General features: G+C 45.9%; 1 protein-coding gene across 6 annotated transcripts in view; it reads right to left on the bottom strand.

The window, feature by feature from the left end:
• Nucleotides 1-25,229, bottom strand: part of ANKS1B (ankyrin repeat and sterile alpha motif domain containing 1B) — a 753,186-nt gene extending 727,957 nt beyond the window's left edge. For all 6 annotated transcript variants that reach the window (XM_039494857.1, XM_039494866.1, XM_039494872.1 and 3 more), the window contains exon 1: nt 24,563-25,229. In XM_039494857.1, the coding sequence (XP_039350791.1) occupies nt 24,563-24,696 (134 nt within the window). In that variant the 5' untranslated portion in view covers nt 24,697-25,229. The remainder of the gene's footprint in view (nt 1-24,562) is intronic.
• Between the last annotated feature and the right edge of the window lie 244 nt (nt 25,230-25,473).

Raw genomic sequence — 25,473 nt, 5'->3', positions numbered from 1 at the left:
TGCTTGCCCAGCAAGTCCCAATTCCTCCCCTTCCAGTTCCTCATCTAATCAGTTTCTCATCTCCACACTGACCTCTAGTGACCGCACACCTCACCCACATTCCCTTTCCCCACTGGCTCCCTGTCCCAGTCTTCCTCCTTGGACTCCTTGCAATTGGAGGTGTGATTGCAGCTTGTGTATGCATACCTGTGCTAGTTTTAAACTACTAGCTATCATGGTGTAGCAAGGGAGCGTGACCTCCCTCCCAGACATAGGAAGGGATAACTGCAACCGCCCCCTGGTGAGCAGAGCCAGGACATCCGCGCCTGCCCCTCTGGAAGCAGAGGGGTGGTACAGGAACCAGAAATATAAAAGGTGGGCCTTCTAGCTCAGTTGGAGAGGAGCTACCAGAGAAGAAGGATATCCCCCATCTGCTGCGAGCTCAGATGCAATGATGGCCACTTCAGCACCCGAGACCCGAAGGGACTGCTGGAGCTGCTGGTCACCAAAGAAACCGAGGACCCGTCGACAAACGACGACTCCAGGACCCAGGTACCCCCTGAACGGGAGTGTAGGAAGTGGCCCAGGGAAGCTGAATATAGTTTGGCTGCAATGCTGACAGCTGGCTAGCGTGTTGCAGCCAGATTACCCGCTGACCCAGAGGCGGACTAGTCCACCACTGTTAGGACCCTGGGCTTGGAACCAGTGGAGGCAGGTGGGCCTAGATCCTCCTACCCTCTGCCATTCCACCCGGAGGTGGCAGGCTCCCCACTCTAGGCCAAAAGGCCTGTGTTTGTCAATGGTCCGCCAGAGCCAGGACCCCCAACTGTTTGGTGCCCCACCCTGCCTGAGGGACTGGGCTTATAGACTCATTACTGCTCTGCCATGACTGCAGGCCAGAGCCCTCTGTTTGGTCCTCCATCCTGCCTGGGCTGAGGTTACTGACTGTTCTACTCTGCTGAGTGACAGAGGCCTCAGTGCTAATTCCCCCTGAACTGCTCATCCAGAGGCTTTGTAGCGAGGGGGTGTGGCCTCCCTCCCAGACGGATAGAGGGACAGTTGTGACCACTCTACAGATGGCTAAAAGTAGCAGTGGAGATGCACTGGCATGGACCCTGGCATGGACTACGGACATGATATATTCATGTTCTGTGAAGACTTCTAGAACCCATTCTAAAGCCTGCACCACCAAGTATTCACTGCTATTTTTAGCCACAGTAGCTAGATTAGAGCTAGCCTGGGTATAATCACACCTTTGATTGCAGTGTAGACATATTCTCAGTATCTCATGCCCAGGTTGCTTGTCCTGTCTCTTTGCCTAGCCAGTCCCACTTCTTTCCCTGCCCCCACACTCTCTCTCCTCATCAGGTCTGTCTTTCTCTCTGTACCCTACTGATTATCAACCCCAATCTGCTTGCCCAGCAAGTTCCAGTCTCCCTCCCAGCTCCCCAGGTCTGCCTGTCCTCCAGTCCCATACTAATTGCCCAGTCAATCCCATTCTCCACCTCATCTCCCAGTCTCCCTCCTTCACCCCAGCTCCAAATCTGTTTCCCTCCCCAGATTCCTTGTCCCAAGCTATTCTCCCTGCCCCCCATCCCACAGGTCTGGCTCTTCTCCACTCTGCATTCAACTCAGGCAGCTCCCTTTTCCACACTGCTTGGACCCAGCCATGCAGGCACTGAGTGCAGAGAAGGGACAGGTTCCCCATTCAGAACCCCAGATCCTGCACAGCCCACAACAGCATGCAACAATTGCAGGGAACATTTCTGCTCAGCTTGAAGCTAGTGCAGTGGTCACCAACCTGTCAATCACAATCGACTGTTAGATCCTGGAGACTCTCCCAGTCAATCACGATCTCTGGCCGCAGTGGTGCAGCGAGGCTCCATGCCATAGCCCCATGCTGCTTCTGGAAGCAATCAGCATGGCCCTGTGGTGGTGGGGGGGTGAGGGGCAGAGGTCTCCGCGAACTGCTCCTCCCTGCAGGCACCGCACCCACAGCTCCCATTGGCTGGGAACAGGGAGCTGTGGCCAATGGGAGCTGCAGGGGTGGTGCCTGCAGAGAGGGGCAGCACACAGAGCCACATGCCCCCAGGAGCCGCAGAGGTGCGTTGGCCCCTTCCAGGACCAGCGTGGCCATGTGGGGCACTAGTGGCTGGCAGGGTGACCTGGCTTGTGATAGGGAGGAGGTGCTGAGGTGCCTGAGTGGGGCTGGGGCAGGCAGGGAGCCTGTCTTAGCCCTGCTGTGCTGCTGACCAGGAGCTGCCTGAGGTAAGTGCCCCCCTCCTAGAGCCAGCACCCCATACCCCAGCCCTGAGCCCAGTCCCAGAGCTAACACCCCATATCCTCTTCTGCACCCCAAACTTCCTCCCACACCCCAACTCCCCGCCCCAGCCTTGACCCCCCCGTCCCAGAGCTTGCACCCCTCACCCCCCCTGCATCCCAAACCCCTGCCACAGGCTCAGCCCAGAGTCCACTCCCAGACTGCAAACCCCTCGGCTCCAGCCCAGACCCCCCCAGCCCCTCCTGAACCCCCACCCCCATCCCCACCCCGTTGAAAGTGAGTGAGGATGGGGGAGAGTGAGCAACCAAGAGAGGGGGCAATAGAGTGAGGGGGTGGGGCCTTGGAGAAGGGACAGAGTAGATCCTGGGTTGCCCTGGTGTTCAAAAAGTGATCTTGGGCATAAAAAGGTTGCAGACCATTGAGCTAGAGAATGCCCAGTGCAGGCAGAATCTTTGGGGAATTTAGCTAATAAAATTTAAGAAGTCTCTAGTGAGCATGTCCAAACTAATTTTTTTTTATTTATTTTAGATTTTTAAGTTGGCCACATTTAGGCAGATTTTGACAGGGATGGCAAAGTGCACATTCCTGATACAAAGACCACCCCCTGCCATGTTTCAGATCCCTGATCCAAAGCATATCACTAGAGCTTCCCAAAGAAAAGGTTGCCAGAATGTTTTAACTTGGGCAAAACAATTTTTTTTTCCGTGGCTTCATTATTGGAAATGGCTGACCTCTTTTGGTTGAAATTTTTTTTTAAAATACAGACTTAGACAGACACCCAGCATGGAAAATTTCAACCCAAATAGGTTAAAGTTTAGCAAAGTTTGCAGCAACTGAAAACTGCATCTTCATAATGGAAAGTATCAGGGAACCTTAATAATAGGTGGTGCTCCCAGCCCTGAATATCTGCCTTAGCTGCAAGCACAATGGAGTAGCCCCAGATGTTAGTGTGACTCAGACACACACTTCTGAGTCACAATTCTTCCCCTGCTTCCTTCTTGCTTTGGGAAGGTAGTAATTTAGTGTTGGCCTATACCAACAATAAATTACTACCTGAACCAACAGCTACTCTTTCCCCTTTCCTCTCTCTCTCACCTCCTTCATCCCCTTCACATATGCTGGTTCAGCTACTCTGACCAGAGAGTTGGGAAGAGGAGCACCAATGTAGATTACACAATTATTCCTTGCCTCCCACACATTATCCACTTGTTCCAGGGATAATGGGTGAGTACCCCACTTACTCCTATGCTCCTGGACCCAATATCCAGGTAGTACACAAGTGTAGGGGTGGGGACTACTTCCTCCCTTACACAGGCACATTGTGTATTGGACTATCTAGCTCAGAATGGAAACTTTCTCATAACAGGAAAGAAGGTTGATAACATATACATATATTAATATAATTAATGTAGTTTATATATAACATTTATATCTGGTGCACTGAAATGTTACTTATCCCCATTATGCAAGAAAGTTTCTGAATGATCATTTGGCCACTTGACTACATATGATATTACACTGCAATATGTGTACAATACAGGAAGCAAAGCGATTGCAAATTATTTATGTGCATAATTTGACAAATTAGCTACAGGGATGCCAAGCAGGATATGGAAGTGGATAAATAATTACTTGGGAAAATAGAACACTAAAAATAAGTGGCAGTGATGTTATTGAGAAAACCAGATTTAATTGGGATCCTGGGGTCAGTACTTCCAATTTTTTTTTTTTACCTACAGCACTGACCTAGATGTAAAGATCAACTAGTCATATTTAGAGGTACCTTAAAATGGAAACCAATGAACATTGACAAGGCAGCAATTACATTTAAAATAATTTTAATCATAATCTCTTAACCTTCAGAACTATCATTCATCTGTAGAGTACAGTCTCATATCCTATATATTGGTAGCTTGTATGGTTGTACAACAAATGCGTATAGGTAAAAGTCATAAAATACTTGGAAATAAGTAAAAAGCATTCAGAACATTTTATCTATACTTTTTCTTCCTATATAAAACTTGGACAGCTTCTTTAGAAAACGTACTTGCTTCTTTATTTTTATATATAGTATTCCCTTGTTTTCCAGATTCTTAATTCAAAATATAAATGACTCTATAGTAAAATTATGGAGGCACTGACAGTAGTTCCATAGTTAGGGTTGCATTAGGCTCAAAAGTTCTCTGGAGCACAAAAAAGGGGTTACTCACCCTATGTAGTAACTGTGGTTCTTCAAGATGTGTGTCCCAATGAATGTGCAACTTCCAGGGTGCATGTACTTCATGTGCCTTTCATCAGAGATTTTAGATAACAATGCCCATTCAGCCTGTGCATATGCCCTATCTGGCCCCGTGCTCAGCACCATGGCTATATAGAGCTGTGTGGACATACCGCCCTCAGTTCCTTCTCTACTGCAAAGCTCCACAGTAGAGAACTCAAAAGGAGGGCAAGTAGTGGAGCACCTATAGGGACACACACCTCTAAGAACCACAGTTACTGCACTGTGTGAGTAACCCCTTGCTTTTCTTCAAGTAGTGACCCCATCGGGGTGGCTGTTACCTTGACCTAGCTGTGGCTCTTCAGCCCCCGAGGCTCCACTCCCAACCAGACTGGAAGCCAGAGCCGGGTCAGGGTAAGATCCACATGGGCACTTGTGGGGAGCCACAGACCCTCCATCTGCCCTGGCAGTGGACCTGGGGGGTGGGGATATGGGCCAGGGGCTGCTCTCAGGCCCTCCCAGCCCAGACAGGTGGAGGACCCAGGCTAACCAGCCCAGCTCTGATTTCCACCGTGGCCAGGGGGCAAGGCCTCATGGGGGAAGAGGAAGGGCAGGGGCGGAGCCATGGAAAGGATAGGGCCTCATGCCCAACCCCCACTTATAGGAAGAATTTGTTGCCCCTGGACTCCATGGGTACTCCACTTCAGATGACTTCCTAACAGTACCCCGGTAATGAGAGTAGGTGGGCTTAGGGGTTAAGTCCAAAACTGAAGATAGCACAGTAGAGCCAAATATAGCATTGGAAGCTTAGTCATGGTTACTGCATAATGTTCAGAGATGGTATATATCGAGGTCCAAGTTGCAGTTCTACATATTTCAGCAATGGGACATACTTAAGAAAGACTATTGAAGTAGAGAGAGATCTCATTGAATGTGTTCATATTCTCAAAGGACACTGGAGACTATAAGACTGATAACAACAGGTAATGCCGCCAGATACCCAGCTAGAGAATCTTTGCTTGGCAACTGAAGATCCCTTAGATCTGTCTGCAATAGACACAAACAGTCTGGGGGACTTTCAATATGGCTCAGTCCTGTCCAATCTTTATACACTACTGAGGTCAAGGTGGACTTTTCAGTGTTTAATTGCAGATCTAGCCTGAAAAGTAGATGTAAGGCCTTCTGAGTGGCCACAAAGGCCTTGCTGTAGAAGTGTCCCGTCAGCAGCCAGTTGTTCATGCATGGGAATATCAGGATTTATTCTCTGAAACGGTAAGCCATTACAACTGATAGAACCTGTGAAAACACTCTAGGAGCAGAGGAGAGACCGAATGGAAGTACTCTGTATTGAAAGTGTTTTGAATTATAGTGTGATCATGAGGAATGTAATGTATGTATTGTGTTACTGTACATCAGGGACCGGCAACCTTTGGCATGCTTTGGCACCTTTGGGGCTGCGGGAAGCGTCCAGTAGGGCAATATGGGGTGAGCCTCCGCCACAACAAGAACTGTGGAGAACACCCGGGGAGACATAGACAGGCTGAAAGGGAGTACTTTGTATTGGTAATGATTTGGTCCCAAAACAAATCTGAGAAACCTCTTGTGTGATGGGTGTATTGTAATGTGAAAATATGCATCCTGGAGGTCGGGAGCCGAGAACCAGTCCTCTTGTTCTACTGCTGCGATTATCGTTGCTAGCGTGACCATCCTGAACCACTGGGTCTTTGTTGAGTTTCCTTAGGTCAAGAATGGGCCTCCATCCTCCATTTTTTTTCTGGGTTAAGAAATAATGGGAATAAAAGTCCTTTCCTCTGTGTTGTGTTGGCACTGGTTCTATGGCACCCAATGCAGGAGATGGTTTACTTCCTGTTGTAGTAGGTGCTCCTCAGAAGGGTCCCTGAAGAGGGACGGGGAAGGAGGGTGGGGAGGGGAGATGGACGTGAATTGGATTAAATAGCCAATCTCACTGATTTCTAATACCCAGTTGTCTGATGTAATAGTCTGCCATGCTAGGTGCAATGGGTTCAGACTGTCTATAAAAGGATGGATGGTTATAGATGGTTCCAGCACTTGGAAATGGGGGAGGCATCTCAGGTCCTCGACCAAACCTTCAAAATTGCTGTTTCAAGAAGGGCTGCTGGGATGTCGATAGCTGAGATGGGAGTGGTCTACGTCTTGTAGGCCTCTGTCTATGTTTCTGTGGGTCATATTGCCTCTGTGATTGTACATATGGCACAGATATTGTTTGTTGTAATGAGTAATATTTCCCTTTCTTCTTTCTTTGTGTAGGTGTATAGATACCTAAAGATAAAAGAATCACCCTAGAATCTTTTAGAGTGTGAAGCAACTTGTCAGTCTCAGCTGTGAACAGCTTCAGTCCCTCGAATGGGAGATCCTCCACAGTGGATTGTACCTCTTTGGAAACCCAGAGAAGTGGAGCCAGAAAGTCCATCACTTGACTATAGCCATAGTGATGGATTGTGCCACTGTTTCTGCCATGTCAAGTGAGGCTTGTAAGGCCAAGAAGGAAACCCCCCAAAATGGCTGCTTTAAATTGCTCTTTTTTGTCCTCAGGGAGATAATCAATTAATTCAGACATTTTCAAATAATTTGAATGGTTATATTTGGCCATCAGTGCCTCGTAATTGGCAATCCTGAATTGTAGGGTCACTGACGAATAGGCCTTACATCCAAAGAGGTCTAACCGCTTCCAGTCCCTATCATATGGGGTGGATTTGGAGTGATGTTATCTTCCCTGTTCATTCACAGTCTCTACCACTAGAGAGTTGTTGTGGGATGTGAAAACAAAAATTCCATTCCCTTGGCGGGGACATAGTATTTGTTGTCTGCTTTTATAAGTGGGTGGAATTGTTGCAGAGGTCTGCAAGATGGTCTTGGCTGGGTCCACAAGCCCTTTGTTTATAGGGAGAGCAATCTTGGATGCAGTTGAAATTTGTAAAATGTCCAAAAGTTTGTGTTGAGACTCTGCAGCTTCATTCAGTGATATTTCTAATGAGTTCACAGTCCTCTTAAATAGCTCTTGGAATTGTTTAAAATCATCACCCATCACGGGGGGTGATGACTTCGTCCGGAGCAGGGGAGGAGAAATTGGTTCCTGGAGTGACCTCCTGATCTGAAGTTTGCTCCAGCCCTTTGAGTGCCTCTTCTGGAGGCTCAGAGGGTCCAGGTATTGAGGGTAATGGAGACTGTCTCAATCTCTCCCTGTGCGTACTGGCAGACTTAGAGTAATGCTGTTGGTACACCGCCCATGGATCCCAGTAGGGCCACTGTGTGGGGAATGACATTGGTGGTGGTATCCATGGATGTCTATACCACTCATGGGTTTCGATTCTGGGCTGGTATCCAGGTTGTTCTGGTGGATCCAGTCTGGTGGCTGTCTGGATAAGCACAGACTGACATGATGAGTAGATCTCCCCTTCCTCCTCCTCATCCTCATCGCTGGAGAAAGAAGGAGCTGATCTGGATGGTGGTGTAACTTGGTACAGTAACGAGCATGCTGTAGTAACACTGGTACAGAGGAGGGTAGATTCCAGTGCTGAACAGACTAGTAGGTCTTTGTGCTGGAGAAACTGTTGTGGTACCGAGAATGTTGGCACTGAGGAGGACATTGTTGGTGGTGCCAATGAAATTGCAGTATCGATTGTCAATACCGATGACTGAGCGCTATGCACTATCAAGGCAGAAGGTGGCACCATAGACAACAGCGCTGTTGAGTTTCTCAGTGCTGCATGTTTGAGCGGCTCCAGCGGTACCATGAAAGGGAGGGTAAGTTCCCTTTGCCACTCCTCTCTGAGCCTGCCCATTTAGGGTCTTTGTCTGTCACGGTCCCAGAGGGCACCAGTCTGTAACCAGCATGCCTGACGAGTTGGGTATAGTCTCTTTTTAGTTGATTCCCGGAAAGGAGAGGTTGTATCCCATTTTTTGTCACTTTTTTAGAGGAGTGTTCTTTCCTCTGTGAGGGTGATGAGGAATGTCTGTCAGATGCTGTCGTGAAGATGAGTGTCCAGGAGGGATCCATGATCCTGGATTGGAAGCCGGGTGCAGAAACTTCTCCATCAAAAGAAGTTTTAATTTAAGATCCCTTGCTTTTCTAGTGTAGGTTTTAAGATTATGGTAATCTGAGCACTTTTGTGGAATGTGTGTCTCGCTGAGACAGCGGACACACTGTGAGTGTCCGTTGGAGACCAAGTTAGGCAGCATTTAAAACCTGGAGATCCGGGCATGCCCCTAAAAATAACATTTCCCCTATGGGAGGAGGGGGGTATCTATACTATGCTAAGGGGGTGTCAAGTTATTGACTTGAACTGGGACCGTATAGAACATAGTTGCAACCAAGGTCCTGTAGCGGCACCAAATCTTGTATAAAGGGGGCCAAATGAGGTGTTTAAGACAAGGTTATGGTTGGCTGGTTATGATTATGTTCTCTGTATGTGTGTATCATTTTTGTAGTTGAAGTTATGAATATTGGATTGGCACTCTCAGTTGGGTCCCAGCAGGACCAGCATCGTTACAGGGGGTAACTGGGAATAATAAAGAAATAATACTTAATCCACTAAGAATTTTTCAATAAACAAACAAACAAGAAAGAGAAGGATGGCTAAACTGACTAACTGGGCTCTAAAACTACTAAAGCTAAATCTAATTTTTAAGATAAAGGCAAACTCAGAGGCATTGCTGATTATTCCATCTCAAGCCAAGGATGGTAGAGAAAGTACTGCGGAGGTTTGATCACACAGCACTATATAACTGCGAGAGGCGGGGCAAGGCAGGGACAGCGAATGTGACTCCCAAACGAGCGCTGCTACTGAAATTCTCCGATTGCAGGTGCAGGGATGCAGAGTCAACCTAAAGCGGAGCACCCACACAGACACTCCTTGAAGAAAAAACATTTGTTTCCAATATTCTCACTATCACTTGAATCTCTGTTCTTTGATAATAAATAGGGCTAAGATTTTTGTCACAGATATTTTTAGTAAAAGTCACAGAGAGGTCATAGGCAAGTCACGGATAGGTCCTGGGGTTCCATGAATTTTTCTTTATTGCCTGTGACCACTCTGTGACTTTTATTAAAAATATCTGTGACAAAATGGGAAGCTCAGCTGGGGGTCCCCACACCGCCTATAGCGGCTAAGCAGCTGTGGAGGCCCACTTGGAGCTCCAGGGGCCCCCACTGCCTGTGTGGGATTGGAGTTCCAGGGTTCCCCCGCTGCCCTGTGGCAGCCAGGAGCCGCAGAGAGGCCCCTCTGTCTGGGAGCTGTGTTGGCCCTGCTGGCCGCGGCAGCCAAGAGCTGGGGGTGGGGGCTCCAGTTGCCACAGGTGGCAGGAGAACCCTGCAGCTCCCGGACACTACAGGCTGAAGTCACAGAGGTCATTGGAAGTCACAGATTCCATGACTTCCACGACTTCCGTGAAAAAATCATAGCCTTAAAAATAAACTTATTCTTGTTTTCACTATACATATAATTAAGTGTCATGGTGTTAAAGTGGTGTTCATCAGTTGAATTGTACAAGCTGGTAGGTACTGTCCTTTCAGGAACAGCAGGCCTACTAATTCTGTGAGCATTCAGTTATTCCTGGGGGAATTCTGCAGCACTGCGCAATGCAGAATTTTGCAGAAACTAATGTTGCGTGAACAGAATTTCCTTTTCTCCCCAAAGAAATGGGCTGCAGAGATGTTGGCTGCCACTAGGGGATGCTGGACCTGGCAGAGCCCAGCTCAAATATAGAAGACACTGCCAGGGGGAGGGAACTGGAGGGTTCCCAGCAGCTGCAGTTCCCAGCACATCCTGAAGGAAGGAAATGGCATCACTCAGGAAACTCTGTGCAAGCCCGGGACCCAGCAGCAGGCTGTTTCTCCCTCTGGATCCCTGAGCACTAGGAGGATAGAGGGTATGAGTGTCTGGCCCCCTGACTGGGCTCTGGGAAGTGGGAGCAGAGAAACAGAACTGGGTTGTCCTACAGGTTTCTTTAACTCACTGCTCCTGAGAGAATTTTTGTGTGTCTGTATTGTTACAGACATACTTGCTGACAGATATTTTGAAATAAATTACAAAAATAATTGAAACTGGCATGATTATATAGTGTTATTTTGACAAATAAAATGAGCAGAATTTTAAAATATTGTGTACAGACTTTTTAATTTTTTGGTGCAGAATTCCCCCAGGAGTAATTCAGTGCATAAGGGGCTGCACATGACAGGAAATGCTCTGAGGACTTGAGGGTTGGTGTGTGCCTTTCGCTAACCTGAACAAAGAGGGTGAGACCTGGTAGATAGTGCTTGTGCTGGGAGCAGATCCACAGCAGTCACAGACAAGACTCCCTCATGCTAAGGGATGGTGCTGGTGAGGTGCCTCATAACACTGGGTACACCTAAGGAGTGTCACAATGGCATAGTCGACAGGATCTTACATCCACTTTGCGGATTAGCTAAGGATCAGAACTCCAAGCACTTGTAAACTAGAGTCTAACGCTGTGTCTACACTACACAGGTTTTCCATGTCGCTAAAAGTCAGGCAGTGTAAATGCTGTTTGTCAGCACTTTTGCCGACAAAAGCAGGGTTTGCATGGTCGACAGGAGAGTACAATGAGCTGTTTACACTACCACTTGCCGCGGCAAAACTTTTGTCTTTCAGGGAGGAGGGGCGAGCTTTTTTAAGCACCTGTGAATGACAAAAATTTTGCCATTCAATTGGCAGTGTAGACAAAGCCTAAGAGTTTCACAAGTGAGACAATTGGGAACAGGCAAAGAAAAAGTGAGGTATTTTCTATTTGTTTATTTTGGGTAAGGGAAATAGAATAAAGAAAAACCCCAAAATGAGTAGACCAGAAACATACTCCAAACTGAATAAGCAGCAGCTAGAGGAGCAATGCAGGGAAAAACATTGAGGAATTGAGCATGAAGCAAGATAAGATGAATGCAGTGACTGAAAAGTAAAAAGAGCTCTGCAGATAAAGCTTGGCAGCTTGGAGATGGCTAAAGCAGCAAAGGACTAGGAATACCAGATGTGGGTGGCTTCAGAGAAACAGGCAGTAGCGGAGAGAGCACAGGCAGCAGCAGACAGAGAACAGGCAGCAGAGATAGCTGCATATCAGAGAGCCTTGGAGCTGAAAGCCAAAAGGTACAAAGCCTGAGAAGCAGAAACCCAAGAAAGGAGAGGCTGCATGCCATAAGCATACTGGAAAAAGGAGAGATCTCTCAGGCACCAGGTACTCCTCCACTCCAAAGACCACATGACTGAGACAAATTGTGCCCAAATTACAGGACGACTGATTGCACTGAAGAATATTTAAGCATCTTCAAAAGGATCTCCAGTGTATATAACATCCCTGCTGTCTGGAGAATGACTGTTTTGATCTCCAAGCTAACTGTAAAACTTTACAGATGTTTAATGATATGGATGTAAATGAGGCTATGAAATACATTTTTAAAATGTCTCTGTTTAAAAAGTTTCAAATTACACCAGGGCATATCACCTCAAATTCAGGAAATTCAAGAAGGTTGATACATGTGCATTAAATGGTGGATTAGCTGAAAAAATATATAAAGAGTAAAGGGACAAACACCCATGACCAGCTGATAGATCTACTTGCTCGGAAGCAGTTCATTGAGGTCTGCACTCGCTCCCTCTTGTGCATGTACATATGGGCAAAGTCTGCACTGAGGAAATGTTAACTGCTGTGGAGAAAACTCCAATATCAGTGGAAGCAGTTGCCAAAATAGCTGACTTGTACTTACAAATGAGATTATACAGGGAGTGCAAGCCCCAAAAGGAAGGGCAACCCTGGAGTAAAAGTGGGTTCCTGGTTTGTCCCTGGGAACAGGGAGGGGGTGAGGGAATGAAGTCTACCCCACCCCAGTACTGGTGTCTTCCTAATAAACCTGTTATCGGATCCCAGCCCAAGAAAGGAGCCCAAGAAAGTGTGAGTCATGTGGGTCCCTCAATCACATGAAAAAGCAAGGCCCTAAGAGTGGAGGAGGGATGTCCAATTTCACTCCCTGATCTGTTCAGGTTAATACAGCTACCTTTGAGTCAGAGACTTCAGTAGTGGCAAAGGGAACTTTGGTTAACTTTGTCAGGTCTGACCTCTTGGAGGTAGACAAAGAATTTATAAAAATGGCCAAAGTAACTAGCAAAGTGTGCCTGGGGTGGGAAGACTAGTGCTCAGGTTTCCCTGGTCAGGAGAAATGTGAATCAGAAGAGTCACTTGGTTTCAGGAGAGGAAGTAAACCTGCCAGCTTTAGGACTATTTAACAATGGTGTCTTTAGCCTACATTGAATTGGATGGGGAAGTTTTAAGTGGTGCTTTGAAAGTGGGGCTTCTTGAGAAGTTACCAGCTGATTTGTTGGTTGGTAATGACATGATATCAATGCTCAAAGCTATTAATATTGTGGCCCATAGTAAATGAGACATTTTTCTGAGTTCCCAGGATTGAGCTCTGAGGAAGGAAAGGCAGCATTTTTCTTCTGCATGGCAAAGTTTAAACACTGTATTAAGTCAATGTTCAGTTGTAGACTTTTGAAAGAACAACCATAACATTTTGTTCAGAGTTATGAACGTTTCAGAATTACGAACAACCTCCATTCCCAAGGTGTTTGTAACTCTGAGGTTCTACTGTACTGGTCTAGTTATCATGTAGTGATGCTTTCTCTCAATGGAGTTTCCAAAGGCAAACTGATGTAATTAAGTGTCTAGGTATAAAAGTATCAAGAATTATTAACAAACTACTGAAGATAAATGTAGATCCTCTCTCACTTTCTCCCTGATCCTGTGAAGAAGGGTTAACACAATAAAAATGAATATTCTATGCTCCTCTATAGTCTAAACAACCTATCTGTGTATATTCCTCTTTCTGTGTTAGGGACTGGGACATAGGCGGTCTGCCCTAGCAGTCAGAGCAGGAGTTAGGTTTAGTGAACAAAGCATGGGTCCAGGGTGGGGAATAAAGTTGATGATCAGCACCAGAGTCATTTGCAGGTTACCAGAGCTAGGGTCAAGTCAGAGTCAAAGCCAGGAACTGAAGTTGAGAGTCAGAGTCAGGGTCATGTACCAAATGCCAGATCCAAGGGACAAGCCAGAGTCAGAAGTCAGAGCCAGGGGTCAGAGCCAGAACTGGTAACTGATGGTTGGAAGTGAGGCATAATGGCAGGAACCCAAGGAGAGGCAAGGATCAGGCACAGAGCGGGAGCATGGTGGGAACCAGGAGCAAAGGCAGGAGTCGGGTACAGACCAGGAACAGGGTTCGGTGCAGAATGCAGGACACAGGCACAAGCAGGGTCCAATGCAGCAGCAACAGACAATCACCTAGTTACTCAGACACCTTCCTGTGACTCCTGACTTAAATAGCATGGTTGGAGCTAGGCGATCCTCCAATCAGGGAGCCCATGGGTGGTGCCTGCGCTGAGGTGTAGTTCCTGTAACTCTTCTGCCAATCAGGTTTCAGCAAACATTGGGTGGAGGCCAGGATGTGACAGCTATCTGGGAACACACAGGCCTAGGTTTGAGACCCAGGACATCACAGCACACACACACATCCTCAGGATGTCAATGGGCTGGTCTTCTCAGTATGCTTCTTGTGAAAGGTTTTTACAGTTTGGGGGCATGGACTTTTTCAGCAGGCTCCCAGGAACGCTCTTCAGGCCTGTAACCTTCCCAGTCAATCAAGTACCACAGCTTTCCCCGCTTAGTTTTAGATTCAAGGACTTTGTGAACATAATACTCATTATGGTCCTGAACAGGCACCAGTAGGTGAGGTGGCTGGGTCCTGTGTGGAAAAGGGTTAGCCACATATGGCTTCAACAGGGATACATGAAATGCTGAGTGGATTCTGAGAGAATGAGAAAGGGGGAGTTCAAAGGTGACAGGGTTGATCTGTCAACAGATTCAATATGGGCCAAAGAATTGGTGATCAAGATTATGGGATGGTCTGTCAATATGGAGATGTCTTGCTTAGAGCCATACCTTTCTGACCTACAGCAAAGTTGGGGTCTTTCTGTTATCACTGGTCTGCATACTTCTTGTATTCCTGTTTGCTTCCTCCATGTGGGTCTTTAGCTCCCCCTGAATACAATGGATAAGTTGTACCCATTCCGACATTGCCAGGTTGGGGGAAGTTGTGCATAGTTCAGAATGGAAGCAGGGGTGGAACTCCTAGTTCGCAAAAAATAGGCTTTGTCCCAAAGAGGTGTGTTTGGCGTTATTATACGTGAACTTTGCATAGAGTAACAGCAAGGACCAGTCATTCTGATGGTGGTTGATGTAACACTGGAGCTACTGCTCCATGATTTGGTTCATCCTTGCCATCTGGCCATTTGTTTGGGAATGATAAATTGAAGAGAGGCAAGAGCATACTCCCAACAATCGGAGGGTCTCCTGCCAAAAGTGAGAGATGAACTGAGTACCCCGGTCAGATATAATGTGCTCCAGGAGTTCCAGGAGGCAGATGACTTGGTTTCCCCATAGCTAGGCAGTCTCCTCAGGCAAGGGTACCTGGGTGCAGGGCACAAAGTGGGCCATCTTTGTGAGTTGGTGAACAATAGTTAAGATTGTTGTATAGCTATTGGACTCACGTAGCTCCATGATGAAGTCTAACAGGCGCATACATCACAGGATGCTACATATGCCTGTGTTATAGCATGCATTTGGGGTCACCAAAAGAAATGGGAGGCTAGATGCTGGGTTTTGGAACAGCCAAAATGCACCACTGGGGATAATCATGGCATATCTGCAGGGCCACCACATGGGGACAACCATGGGAACCATATGTGTGTCCCTTCACAAAGGTCAGTCCATCTTGGATATCATGCACTTCCCAGTTGGTGGCTACCTGATCATCAGGGGAAGTCCTCTTGGTAGAGGCTGAGCAGATTATAGCAAACAGATCCAACTACAGCATTGTACCAAGGAAGTTATGGGACTTAAGGATGTAGGAGATCTCTTTGGTGGGTCCCTTCAGGTCTGCATAGTGCTCCCCTTTTTGGGATAGGGTGTCTGCTTTGTTGTTCCTAGCACCAGGATGAACAGTTGTTTCTGACTGAGGGGTTTGGTCTTCTGTAAATATTCCAAGTTCTTATGGTCCATGTATACTTGGACTGAGTGTTGGGCCTCTTCAAGGTAGCGTCACCACACCTTGAAGGCAGTCTTGATGGCCAGAAGTTCCTTGTCTAGAATTTCATAATTTTGCTCAATGGGAATGAGGTTTCTAGAATAAAAGGCACATGGGTGCATCACTTGCTGGGACCCAGGTCTCTGGGAGAGCACTTCTCCAATTGCCAGGTTGGAGGTATCTGCTTCCACAATGAAGACTTATGTGGTACCAGCTAGTAAGGGTCAATGGTAAATGCAAGTTGTAGGTGCTCAAATACTCTTTGGGCCTCTTGAATCCAATTGAACTGGGTGTTCTTACAGAACAGGTTCAAGGGCCGATCTGCCCTGAGAATTTTGAGAGGAACCAGCGGTAGAAATTTGTAAAGCCCTGAAAGCACTGCAGTTTGCATATGTTCCAGAGTACTGCCCAATTGAGGACCACTTTTACCTTTTCTGGATCCATTTTGATTTCTTCCAGGTATAGGATGAATCCCAGGAAGTCAGTAGAAACACTGACAAAGGCTCACTTTTTTCAATTTGGCATACAGTCCAAGTTGGCGATGCCCCTCCAGGAAGTTCAAACATGAGTTGTGTGCTGTTTGGTATTGCCTGAAAAAGTAAGTATATTATTAAGGCATACTATTATGTATTGATGTAGGATGTCCCATAACATGTCATTAATGAAGTGCTAGAATGTAGCAGGAGCATTTGTCAGGCCTTATCTCTAAAAATTCAAAGTGGCTATAGCAGGTCCGAGAATCTTCCACTCATCTTCAGCCCTAATGCGCACAAGGTTATATGCCCCCTGAAGGACTAGTTTTGTAAATATTCAAGTGGATCCCTACTCAGTCCAACAGGTCTGGATCAGAAATCTGTACCCGCTGTTCCTGTTATCTGGTTCAACGTCCGATAGTCTACACAGTGAAGGAGGCTGCCATCTTTCTTTTTCACAAAGAGAACAGGTGCCCCAGCAGGTGAGGTGGATTTACAGATGAAACCTGTGGCCAAATTCTCTCAAAGGTATGCACATAAGGTTACTAGCTCAGATTCAGACATGGCATAAACCTGGCTGAATGGGACTGTTGCCCTGGGCTCTAAGTCTATAGGACAATCATAATCCCGATGGGGAGAGAGTCTGCATTTTTCTTTTCAGGTCTTTGATTTTAAGGAAACCTGGATGGTCAGGGCTGTTGTCTCATCCATAAAATTATTGCTGGTGTCCAAATCAATGAGGGCTCACTGCATGGGCAGTTGCCAAGGCTGGCCCGGGATCCATAGCCTAACAGGCACTTGGAGTTGTGGCACCTCCTGGTGGCATCCAGTGCATGTCCCTCTCAGGACTTGTGTTTGGGACTCATGGTTATACATTACTTTCATGCGCAGATTGGACCAGAACTGGGTTGGCTTGTCCTCCAGATCTTTTGGGTTGGGCTTCAAGTCAGGCAGATGGAGATGAAGTGGCCTGGCTCACCACAATAGTAGCATAGACTGAGGTGTCACCATCTGTCTTTTTCTCTTGGGATAAGTTGCCAGTGAGCAGAGTCCACCTATATCTGCTTAGCACACTGAACAGAATGTCATGGTTGTAGTTGACACATGGTTGTGGTTGACACAGGGGATGTGGAACCACCCCCTTCTCTCCTTGCACAGCTCCCACAACTGGTTGTCAAGTTGTATAATCAGCTCAGTAAAGGTGTTCAGGCTTGCTGGAGTTTCCACTGGAGCCAGAACGTCCTTGACCTTGTCACTCAGACCCCATCGAAAATGGAATAGCTGATTGCCTCATTCCACTCTGTGTCCTATGTCAGTGGGCGAAAGTAAGCCACATAGGCAGCCGCAGTACCCTGCCCCTGTCGGAGGATCCTGAGGACATCCTCAGCCGTGCAGGCACAATGAGGTTGTTGAAGACTGTTGACATTGCCTGCCTTATGGCATCCCAACCGGTTAGTACTGGGCTGTTGCCCTCTAATAGGGGGCATACCCAATCCAGTGCTCCTCCCATTAGCAGGCTGAGTACCAGGCCTACCTTGCCCTGGTCGGAAGAGTACACTTGCAGCTGAAGTAAGAACTGGAGACAACAAGGCTTTATAAACCCACAGAACTTCAGGCCACGCCCATTGAAACGTTCCAGCAACAGAGTCACAGGTCCCTGCACGAGGAGTGCCACAGCAGCTGCAGTCCAGAGGCCAGCCTGATTCTCTGCGTCAACTGGGTAAAATGGGCCTGTGTTGCCTGGCAGTCTGTCTGGAGGCAGGCTACCAACTCGGTGTTTTCAGGCTCCCTTTGGGAAGAAAGCCTCACTGATTCCATTCTGCAGGGCCTTCTGCAACAGCAGTCCAAGCAAAGTGTTAGGGAATGGGACATTGGTGGTGTATCTTAGTGAGCAGAGCAGGAGTCAGGTCTAGTGGACAGAGCAGGCATTCAGGAAGGGGAAAGAAGTCAACTGCTGATTACCAGAGCCAAGGGTCAAGCCAGAGTCAGAGCCAGGAATCGAAGCTGAGAGTTGGAACCAGGATCAGATACCAAACGACAAAGTCAAGGGTCAAGCCAGAGTCAGAAGTCGGAGCTAGAGGTTAGAACCAGGACTGGTAACTAATGGTTGGAAGCGAGGCATAAAAGTCAGGAACTGGAGGAGAGGCAAGGGCCAGGTGTAGTAACCCTGGCACGGGCACCTGCGGCAGCTGTGATGCAGCAGCACATAATTCTATCCTGGAGAGAGAGATGGTCAATGAGAGGGCAGCTCAATCTGGGTAGGAGTCTCGGAATCCAACCAAAGGAGACAGTTGGAAAAAGCTGTTAGAGAAGGAGAACTATCTAGATGCTGAGCTGACTGATGAACCAAAGCTGGGGTACGAGCTGAGGTGATAAAAGAATAGGAGAATAAAAGTAGGGGACTGGGAAGTGAGAAGATGGAAAGAAAGAAAATAGGAAAGGTTTCATGTCAGGAGAAGCAGAAAAAAATAGACCTGGGTACGTGAGCAGACACTATTAAAGAAGGGAAGCAGAGGGAAACAAAATCTACAGACTTGCCAAGAGAATATCAAGGGAAAAAACTGAAAGGAAATATAATTGGTGAAAAAGCAAATTGCTCGAAAAGCTGTGTTAAAATGAAAACAGATCCTGAAAACAGTAAATGAGAAGCTCCTCACAGAGGACCTAAAGTAAACAAACAGAGAGAATGACTCTTTGAACATCTATTGAAAGAAAGGTCAAAGGTGCCTAATAGGACAAAGGAGGGCCACTGGTTAAAGAAACTCTGCTTGTGGATAAACTTGTGCAAAGAGGTACAGTCACAGAAACATTGAATCTGAGGAGCACTTCCAGCTGAAGAGAAGCAAAGAATCAGACAGCGAGAGTAGAGCTGGACTTTCAACCAAGGGGAGAAAAAGTTCATGCTTCTCTAAAGTGACCTGGTATATCGTTGAGTAACTTCTTTTGTTCTTATTAATAACAATGTATTTGGTATTAACTGCACAGAGCAAGGAAGAGTAGCCTGTACAAGCTCACAAAGGTTTCTGTGTTCGTAACCTATAGTTTATTAATATATGTGGCAGGACTTGATAATGTTCTATATTATTTAGCCTCCTGGTACAACTTTTGGGTTTTCCCCTATAAAGTTCTATACATTTTAAATAATCCTTTTTGTTTGACTCTGCCTCTTCTTACAGTTACCATAGCCTAGCCTAGCCGGGTCACTAGCCTAGCCTAGCACAGCCACAGAGCAGGGTGGGAACCAGGAGCAAAGGCAGGGGTAAGATAGGACCCGAGCAGGAATCAGGAACAGTGTTGTGGGCAGAATGCAGGCACAAACAGGAACCAATACAGCAGCAACAGAGAATCATCTAGCAGCTCAGACAACTTCCTGTTCCTCCTTCTGGGTTAAATATCATGGTTGGCCCAACTGGTGAAGCTGGGCAATCCTCCAATCAGGGATCCTGTGGGTGGTGCCTTGGCTGAGGCTGTAGTCCTAGTAGCGTCTTGGTCCACCAGGTTTCAGTAGACATTGGGTGGAGGCCAGGATGTAGTTGCTGTGTAGGAACTCATAGGCCTGGGTTTGAGACCTAGAGTATCACAATCCTATTTTAGAAAATTAAATAGCATTATTAGAGCCTTCCTGTGGAGCCCTGGTCAACTCCTATGCCTATTGTTTTAAACACTCCAACTCTTATAGAGAAGGGGGAGTTTGGGTTCCCAAGCTACAAAATTACTATTCAACTTTCATGATGTCATAGATGTCAAACCGGTTCCAACATGTGAATACCCTTACACCCATGTGGGTGGAAACTGAACATGCATTAATACATCTTATTCAGCCTGCTGGTCTCCTCAATTTCTCTTTTGCCCAATGGAGAAAAATAAGGTGACTAGATTGGTGGCTGCACCAAGGGTCTGGGCTCTCCCAGCCATGAGGTACCAAATTCACCCTCACAGTCATGCAAAAGCACCCATTTGGCTCAACTCAGACTTGCAAATTGGGAACAAACCTATAAATTAGAAGAACTGGCTGAGTATGGGTATCATGTAGATTTCTCAGATGGTCAATAATGAGGCCTTTGTCCCTTTTCTATCGCTAAAACAATGTTGTCATAGGTCTCACCCCCACTTGGAGCTGTTGGGTTCCAATGTGGGGACCCGCATGTATCCCCCCCTGCCCTAAATCCAAGGGTAGGTCTCCTTTTTGCTGCCACCACTCGGTCGATTCACGTGGGCTGAGACACCCCTGTTCCCCCCCCCCCCTCCTCTTTCCAGAGACGTTCCCTGGGGAAATACAGATCAACTCACAGAGAGAGAAACCTTCCCCCTCCCCTCTCTACCCGGAGATAAACTTGTCTCACCACCGAGAGAGAGTTTCTTAGCCCCCTCCCCCTGCATCCACAGTAGAGGGATTTAATCAAATCTTTATAGAAAGAATTTATTAAAAGAAAAACAAGAAAATACAGAATCTCTATGAGTCCAAGCTGGACACTCATAGGGTATAACCTTGCTAAGTTCTGGAGAGAATCCTCTCTCCTTCTCAGTACAAACAATACAGGCAGAATTAAGAATAATCAATAACAAACACACAGAATTGCAAACATAGGATTATTAGATGAGGACACAAAGTATCTTTCTAATACTCACTATCTTGACTAGAAGAAATTAGTTCAGAAAGGTGGAAACTTGTAGAGACTTGATTAAAACATCTGGACCCTTGTAACTCCAAACGGCTAAGAACAACACACACAGAAACAGAGAGAAAAAGTTCCCTCCTAGGAATTTTAAATTCTCTTCCCTGATTGGTCCTCAGGTCAGGTGTTCACCAGGTACTATGTGTTAACCCTTTACAGGTGGAAACTTAACCCTTAACTAACTATTTATGACAAATGTTATGACCTGCCTTCCTAAGTGGACTTGCAGTACTTACAACTAAGACATCTGATAATTTATCCATTTTGTCCAGAGGCCCCAGAACTACTGGGAACTTTAGAAATACTTTATAAACTCCCCAGGTTCATGTCCACCATGTATATTTTGTTAATAAAGAGAAACTCCATTAGTCTGGAGTTCTTGGTGAAAGCATGGGAAGCGGCTTTATCACAGCCCTTAAAAGAATCCCAGTGCCACGGCATATTACATAATTTTAGAAATGTCTCTGTGGATCTCAATATATTCTTGTTATAACAAAAGATTTTTTTCAAAAGGAATTGGACGCCACTGAGGTTGTACAAGATAAAGGCCTTATCCTCTGATGACTGTTGGCACTTGAAGAAAAAAAAAAGGAACCTTGACACATATTCTTTGGGACTGTCCAACAGCCAGGCAAGTGTGGAAAGAAGTGGACACAAGAGTTAAAATAGTGCTCAATTTCAGCAGCCAAACCTCAGCCAAAAGTTATACCCTCGGTTAGTTACCTGCTAAGTTGGGTTTAGCTCCACCACAAAGACTTTGGTGTTTGAGGGCTGCAACGATCACCAAGCACATTCTTCTACAAAAATGGAAGAGTAGGCTTATGCCTAGAATATAGCAGTGGTATTCGGAACTGTCTGAGTTAGCAGCCAAAAGAAATAATAGCCTATCACATAGAGAGAATCATATAAATTAGAAGAAAATTGGACCCCATTTCTAGATAGATGTGGATAAAAACGTGTTGAAATGGCTTAAAGCAGGAGTAGTCAATAGGCGGACCATGAAGCTGAACCAGGGCTGGAACCATGCCCGCATCCCAGTGCTGGATTTCCCCCCACCCCCCACCCAGCAGGGGGTGGGCAGCTGGGCTGTGGTGTGGGGCACAGTGTGTCCCTGGGCGGCTGCTCGTACAGCCTCAGCTCCACTGGCTGTAGTGCAGGGATGGAGGGGGCAAGCCGCGGTGTTTGCCGGGGGACATCTCCACCCCACAGCCTAATGTGTCTCCACTACACCCTGCCCCTCCTATCAGGGAGTGATGATGGCGTGTCGCATGCTCACTCTGCAGTCCAATCAGATGGCAGAGCTGATTCAAATTGTTCTTTGCTTTCCCTGGAGACAGTAGGGCTGGCTACTTGTGAGCCCCAGGCTCCACCGGGCAAACCAGCAGGTAAGTGCCTGATGGGGTCCCGCAGTATTTTTTTTGGAAACTTTTGGCAAATTGAAAAGTTGTAAAAAATTATTTTTGTATCAAACAAAACATTTCATTTCACCTGAAATATTTTATTTGGAGCATTTTTTACACTTTATTTTTTTCTAAAATAAAAATCTAAACAAAATGCCATTTGGAATTAAAAAACTGAAACATTTCATTTAAAAAAAAAGTTGAAACAAAAAAATTTTAATAATGTTTTTGTTGTTGTTTTTTTTTAAACCAAAACGTTGCAGGAAAATTAACACAAAATTGCAAAATGTTTTAATGTTGCCAAATCTACATTTTTCACCAAAAAAAAAAGTTTTGGTTGAAAAATTTTGCTCAGCTCTACTTACTACTATGAGTAGTCCAGGTGACAAAGTCATAGTACTATTCACTATAGAAAATGCTATGCTCAGTAGTAAGTGATTGCAGGATTGAGTCCATAGATTTGCACTTGTATCTATCAGTTCACTATTTAATTCTTTCATAACTTTTTTTTTTTAATTGTTGTATGTAGCATTTTTATTTCTGGAATTGTTTAAAGTTTCCTGTTTACATTTACTTGTTTTTTAAAGATTTAAAAAGCTTATCCATTGCTTTGTTTTGAGACATAACATTAGACGTTTCATAGTCCACAATAATATACTAGTTTTATTTTCATTACAGTAAAACAAATGAAGGTGCCCACTGTAGAGAAAGAACATATCTGACCATATCTGACTTTATACAGTATGAAATGTTTACTTTGTCACTAATAATCAATTACTACCATCACCCATTAACCAGTTTTCTATTATATCCATTTGTACATTACACAAACCACTTTGTAAATGCACCTAATATACCCATTTGTTATAATCAGAAAAATACAAGCAAACACACTTTCCTGCAGAGATTTATAGGACTTGTGATTTACAATAAGAAAGTAACAGTGCAACAGCAGTGCAGAGGGGACAGCTCTAAAAAAATTAACTACATAAATATATCCAGTTGAAGTGGTTCATAAATGGATAATCACTGCACTGAAATGAACTTCATTCTGGTAAAAATGATGTTGTTACAAAGAAATATGTATCACATTTTAATAAGTGATGCTTATCATTTAAATTCAACCAATTGTCTCACATTTTTCTTGCTAAGCAGGCTATTCAATTACAATACCAAAAGTAATTGTACAAATGCATTTTAACTTTGGCCAACATAGTAGTAATTAAATAAAAGTTAATTGTGCTGTGGCCACTATGGCATCACAGAACTTTGATAAATTGTGTGGGTATGTAAACTGTTGTTTATTGCCATAACAATTTTAAAATAAATTTAAAATAGAGTTAGATTGTTATAATTTGACAGGAATATTACAATTCCTATTATGGAGAATATCACATGTAATATAAATAAAGTGGCCTGGGCCCTGGAAAATAGAGATGTACTGGCAATAGAATCTCAAGTAAGTTAACCTTTCTTGCCTTTCATTTAAAGAATTTCCATTAATCTGGGTCTGCTTCTTTTCTTCCAGTACAGCACATTTAATGATTAGTTCAAGTTTTAGGTCAATAGTGTTTCAATTCATTCTGCTGTGTCTAGTGTAGTGTATAGCACTGGCAGCAGATTGTGTGCTGCAGACCTTTTCTTATTTGAAAAATGTCAAATGTCATAAATGCTTGTGATAATGCACTTCTCACTTACAACATGATGAAACTTAACATCAAAAGCCCTGTTACATACTGCATGACATATGACTAAAGACGAAAGTTGACTCCTTTCAGCTAGATATGACCAGTATCCCAATTTTACTCAACTAAGTCCAGATACCTTGAAAGTACTACTGCCATTACCTAACCTGCTCCATAAGTTTTAGACCTCCTCTGTGTTGATGACCTCTCATCAAAAGGTTCACTTCTTCATTTTATAGACTCATTACCATGGCATGGTTAATTTCTTCTGCAAGTGACAGTAGTAACTATGGGTGAGAGTGTGGGGGGAAGTTGTGGCTTTTTCCATATAACTACAAACACACAATAGCTTCTCTGTCATTAACAACTGGATCACATATTAAAAAAGCATTCAAAGAAGAAAAGATAACATATAAAGAAAATGTGAGAGTGACTACACCATTGTGCAAAGCAATCCACCCAATAAATGCATAAATTCTGCACCAGTGCTAGTAATATATCAGAAACAAGTACCCTGCTGACACATTGAAAGCAGGGAATTCAAAATTACTATATTAATATAATGAATGGCTGTGACTTTAAATACTGACATTGTACTTGTTAGCAAGAGTGAACAATTTATGGTTACTATGAAGAATACAGGCATGAGGATGAGGGAGGTGATGTTGGTGATGAGGAGAAGGAGGTTAATATCCCTAGCAGCTGCTGGGGAATCATGTCCCTACCTCAGTAAGCTGGATAGGGGAATAGCTCCAGATCCACTGCCCAGGATCCCTCCTTTCCTCCCCGACAGGAGTTTTTCCACGAGAGCCACATTCCCAGTGCGAGCAGCTTCCAGCAGTTCCTGGTCCTTCCCCATGGTCAGTAACCAAACACTCCCTCCCTCCTCGCAAAATACTATAGATATAGCTAAACCCCTTCAAAAAATTCCCTCCCTCGATCAAATAATCTCCTCCTTGCCTGAAAGCCCTGCCTCAAATCGGGGCAGTGAGGAGATCCCTGCAGCCCCTACAGAGCAGCAGCAAGAGGGAGCAGGAGAATCACCTCCTAGTTACACTAGCTCAATTCTGGGTGGAGTGTGGCAGGAAAGCGGGAGGAGGGATTAGGGGAGAGGAAATTAGGCCAATAAAAGACCTTGCCACACACACACCAAATCCCAGCCTGCAGGGTGAGTGAGGGGGGCTGGCTCAGCCTCAGAGCCGGGGGGGGAGACGAGATAATGACCAGCAGGGAGGGACGGAGGGAGGAGGCGCAGCCCTGGCCAGCCAGGCCCGTTGCTGGGGAGACACAGATCTCTCTCTCTGAGTGGCTGGCTGGGTTTGGTCCCACCCCCTCCCCGGATCCTAGTCCCAGCGCCTCGCCTTGCTGCTCCCGCTACTAGCGATGCGCTGGGGATTGTGTCCCCTCAGCCGCTCGGCCCGGCCCGCCCAGCAACAAGAGCGAGAGCTCCTGGCGCTCCACCGTGGGGCCCCGCGCGGCGGGACCGTTACCGGCTGCTGAAGACAAGGCGCTGCGCGTGCAAGGGGGGCGGGGGTAGGCAGTGGCTCTGTGTGGTGACCGCTCCCGGGGGTGATAGACGCAGGTGTTCCCGCTGCAGCTCAGGCAGGGGAAGGGGCGGTGGTTCTTGCTGTGGCCT

Source organism: Mauremys reevesii, linkage group 1 (assembly GCF_016161935.1).
Source record: "Mauremys reevesii isolate NIE-2019 linkage group 1, ASM1616193v1, whole genome shotgun sequence".
NCBI lineage: Eukaryota > Metazoa > Chordata > Testudines > Geoemydidae > Mauremys > Mauremys reevesii.
This window is presented reverse-complemented; position numbering and strand designations above follow the sequence as displayed.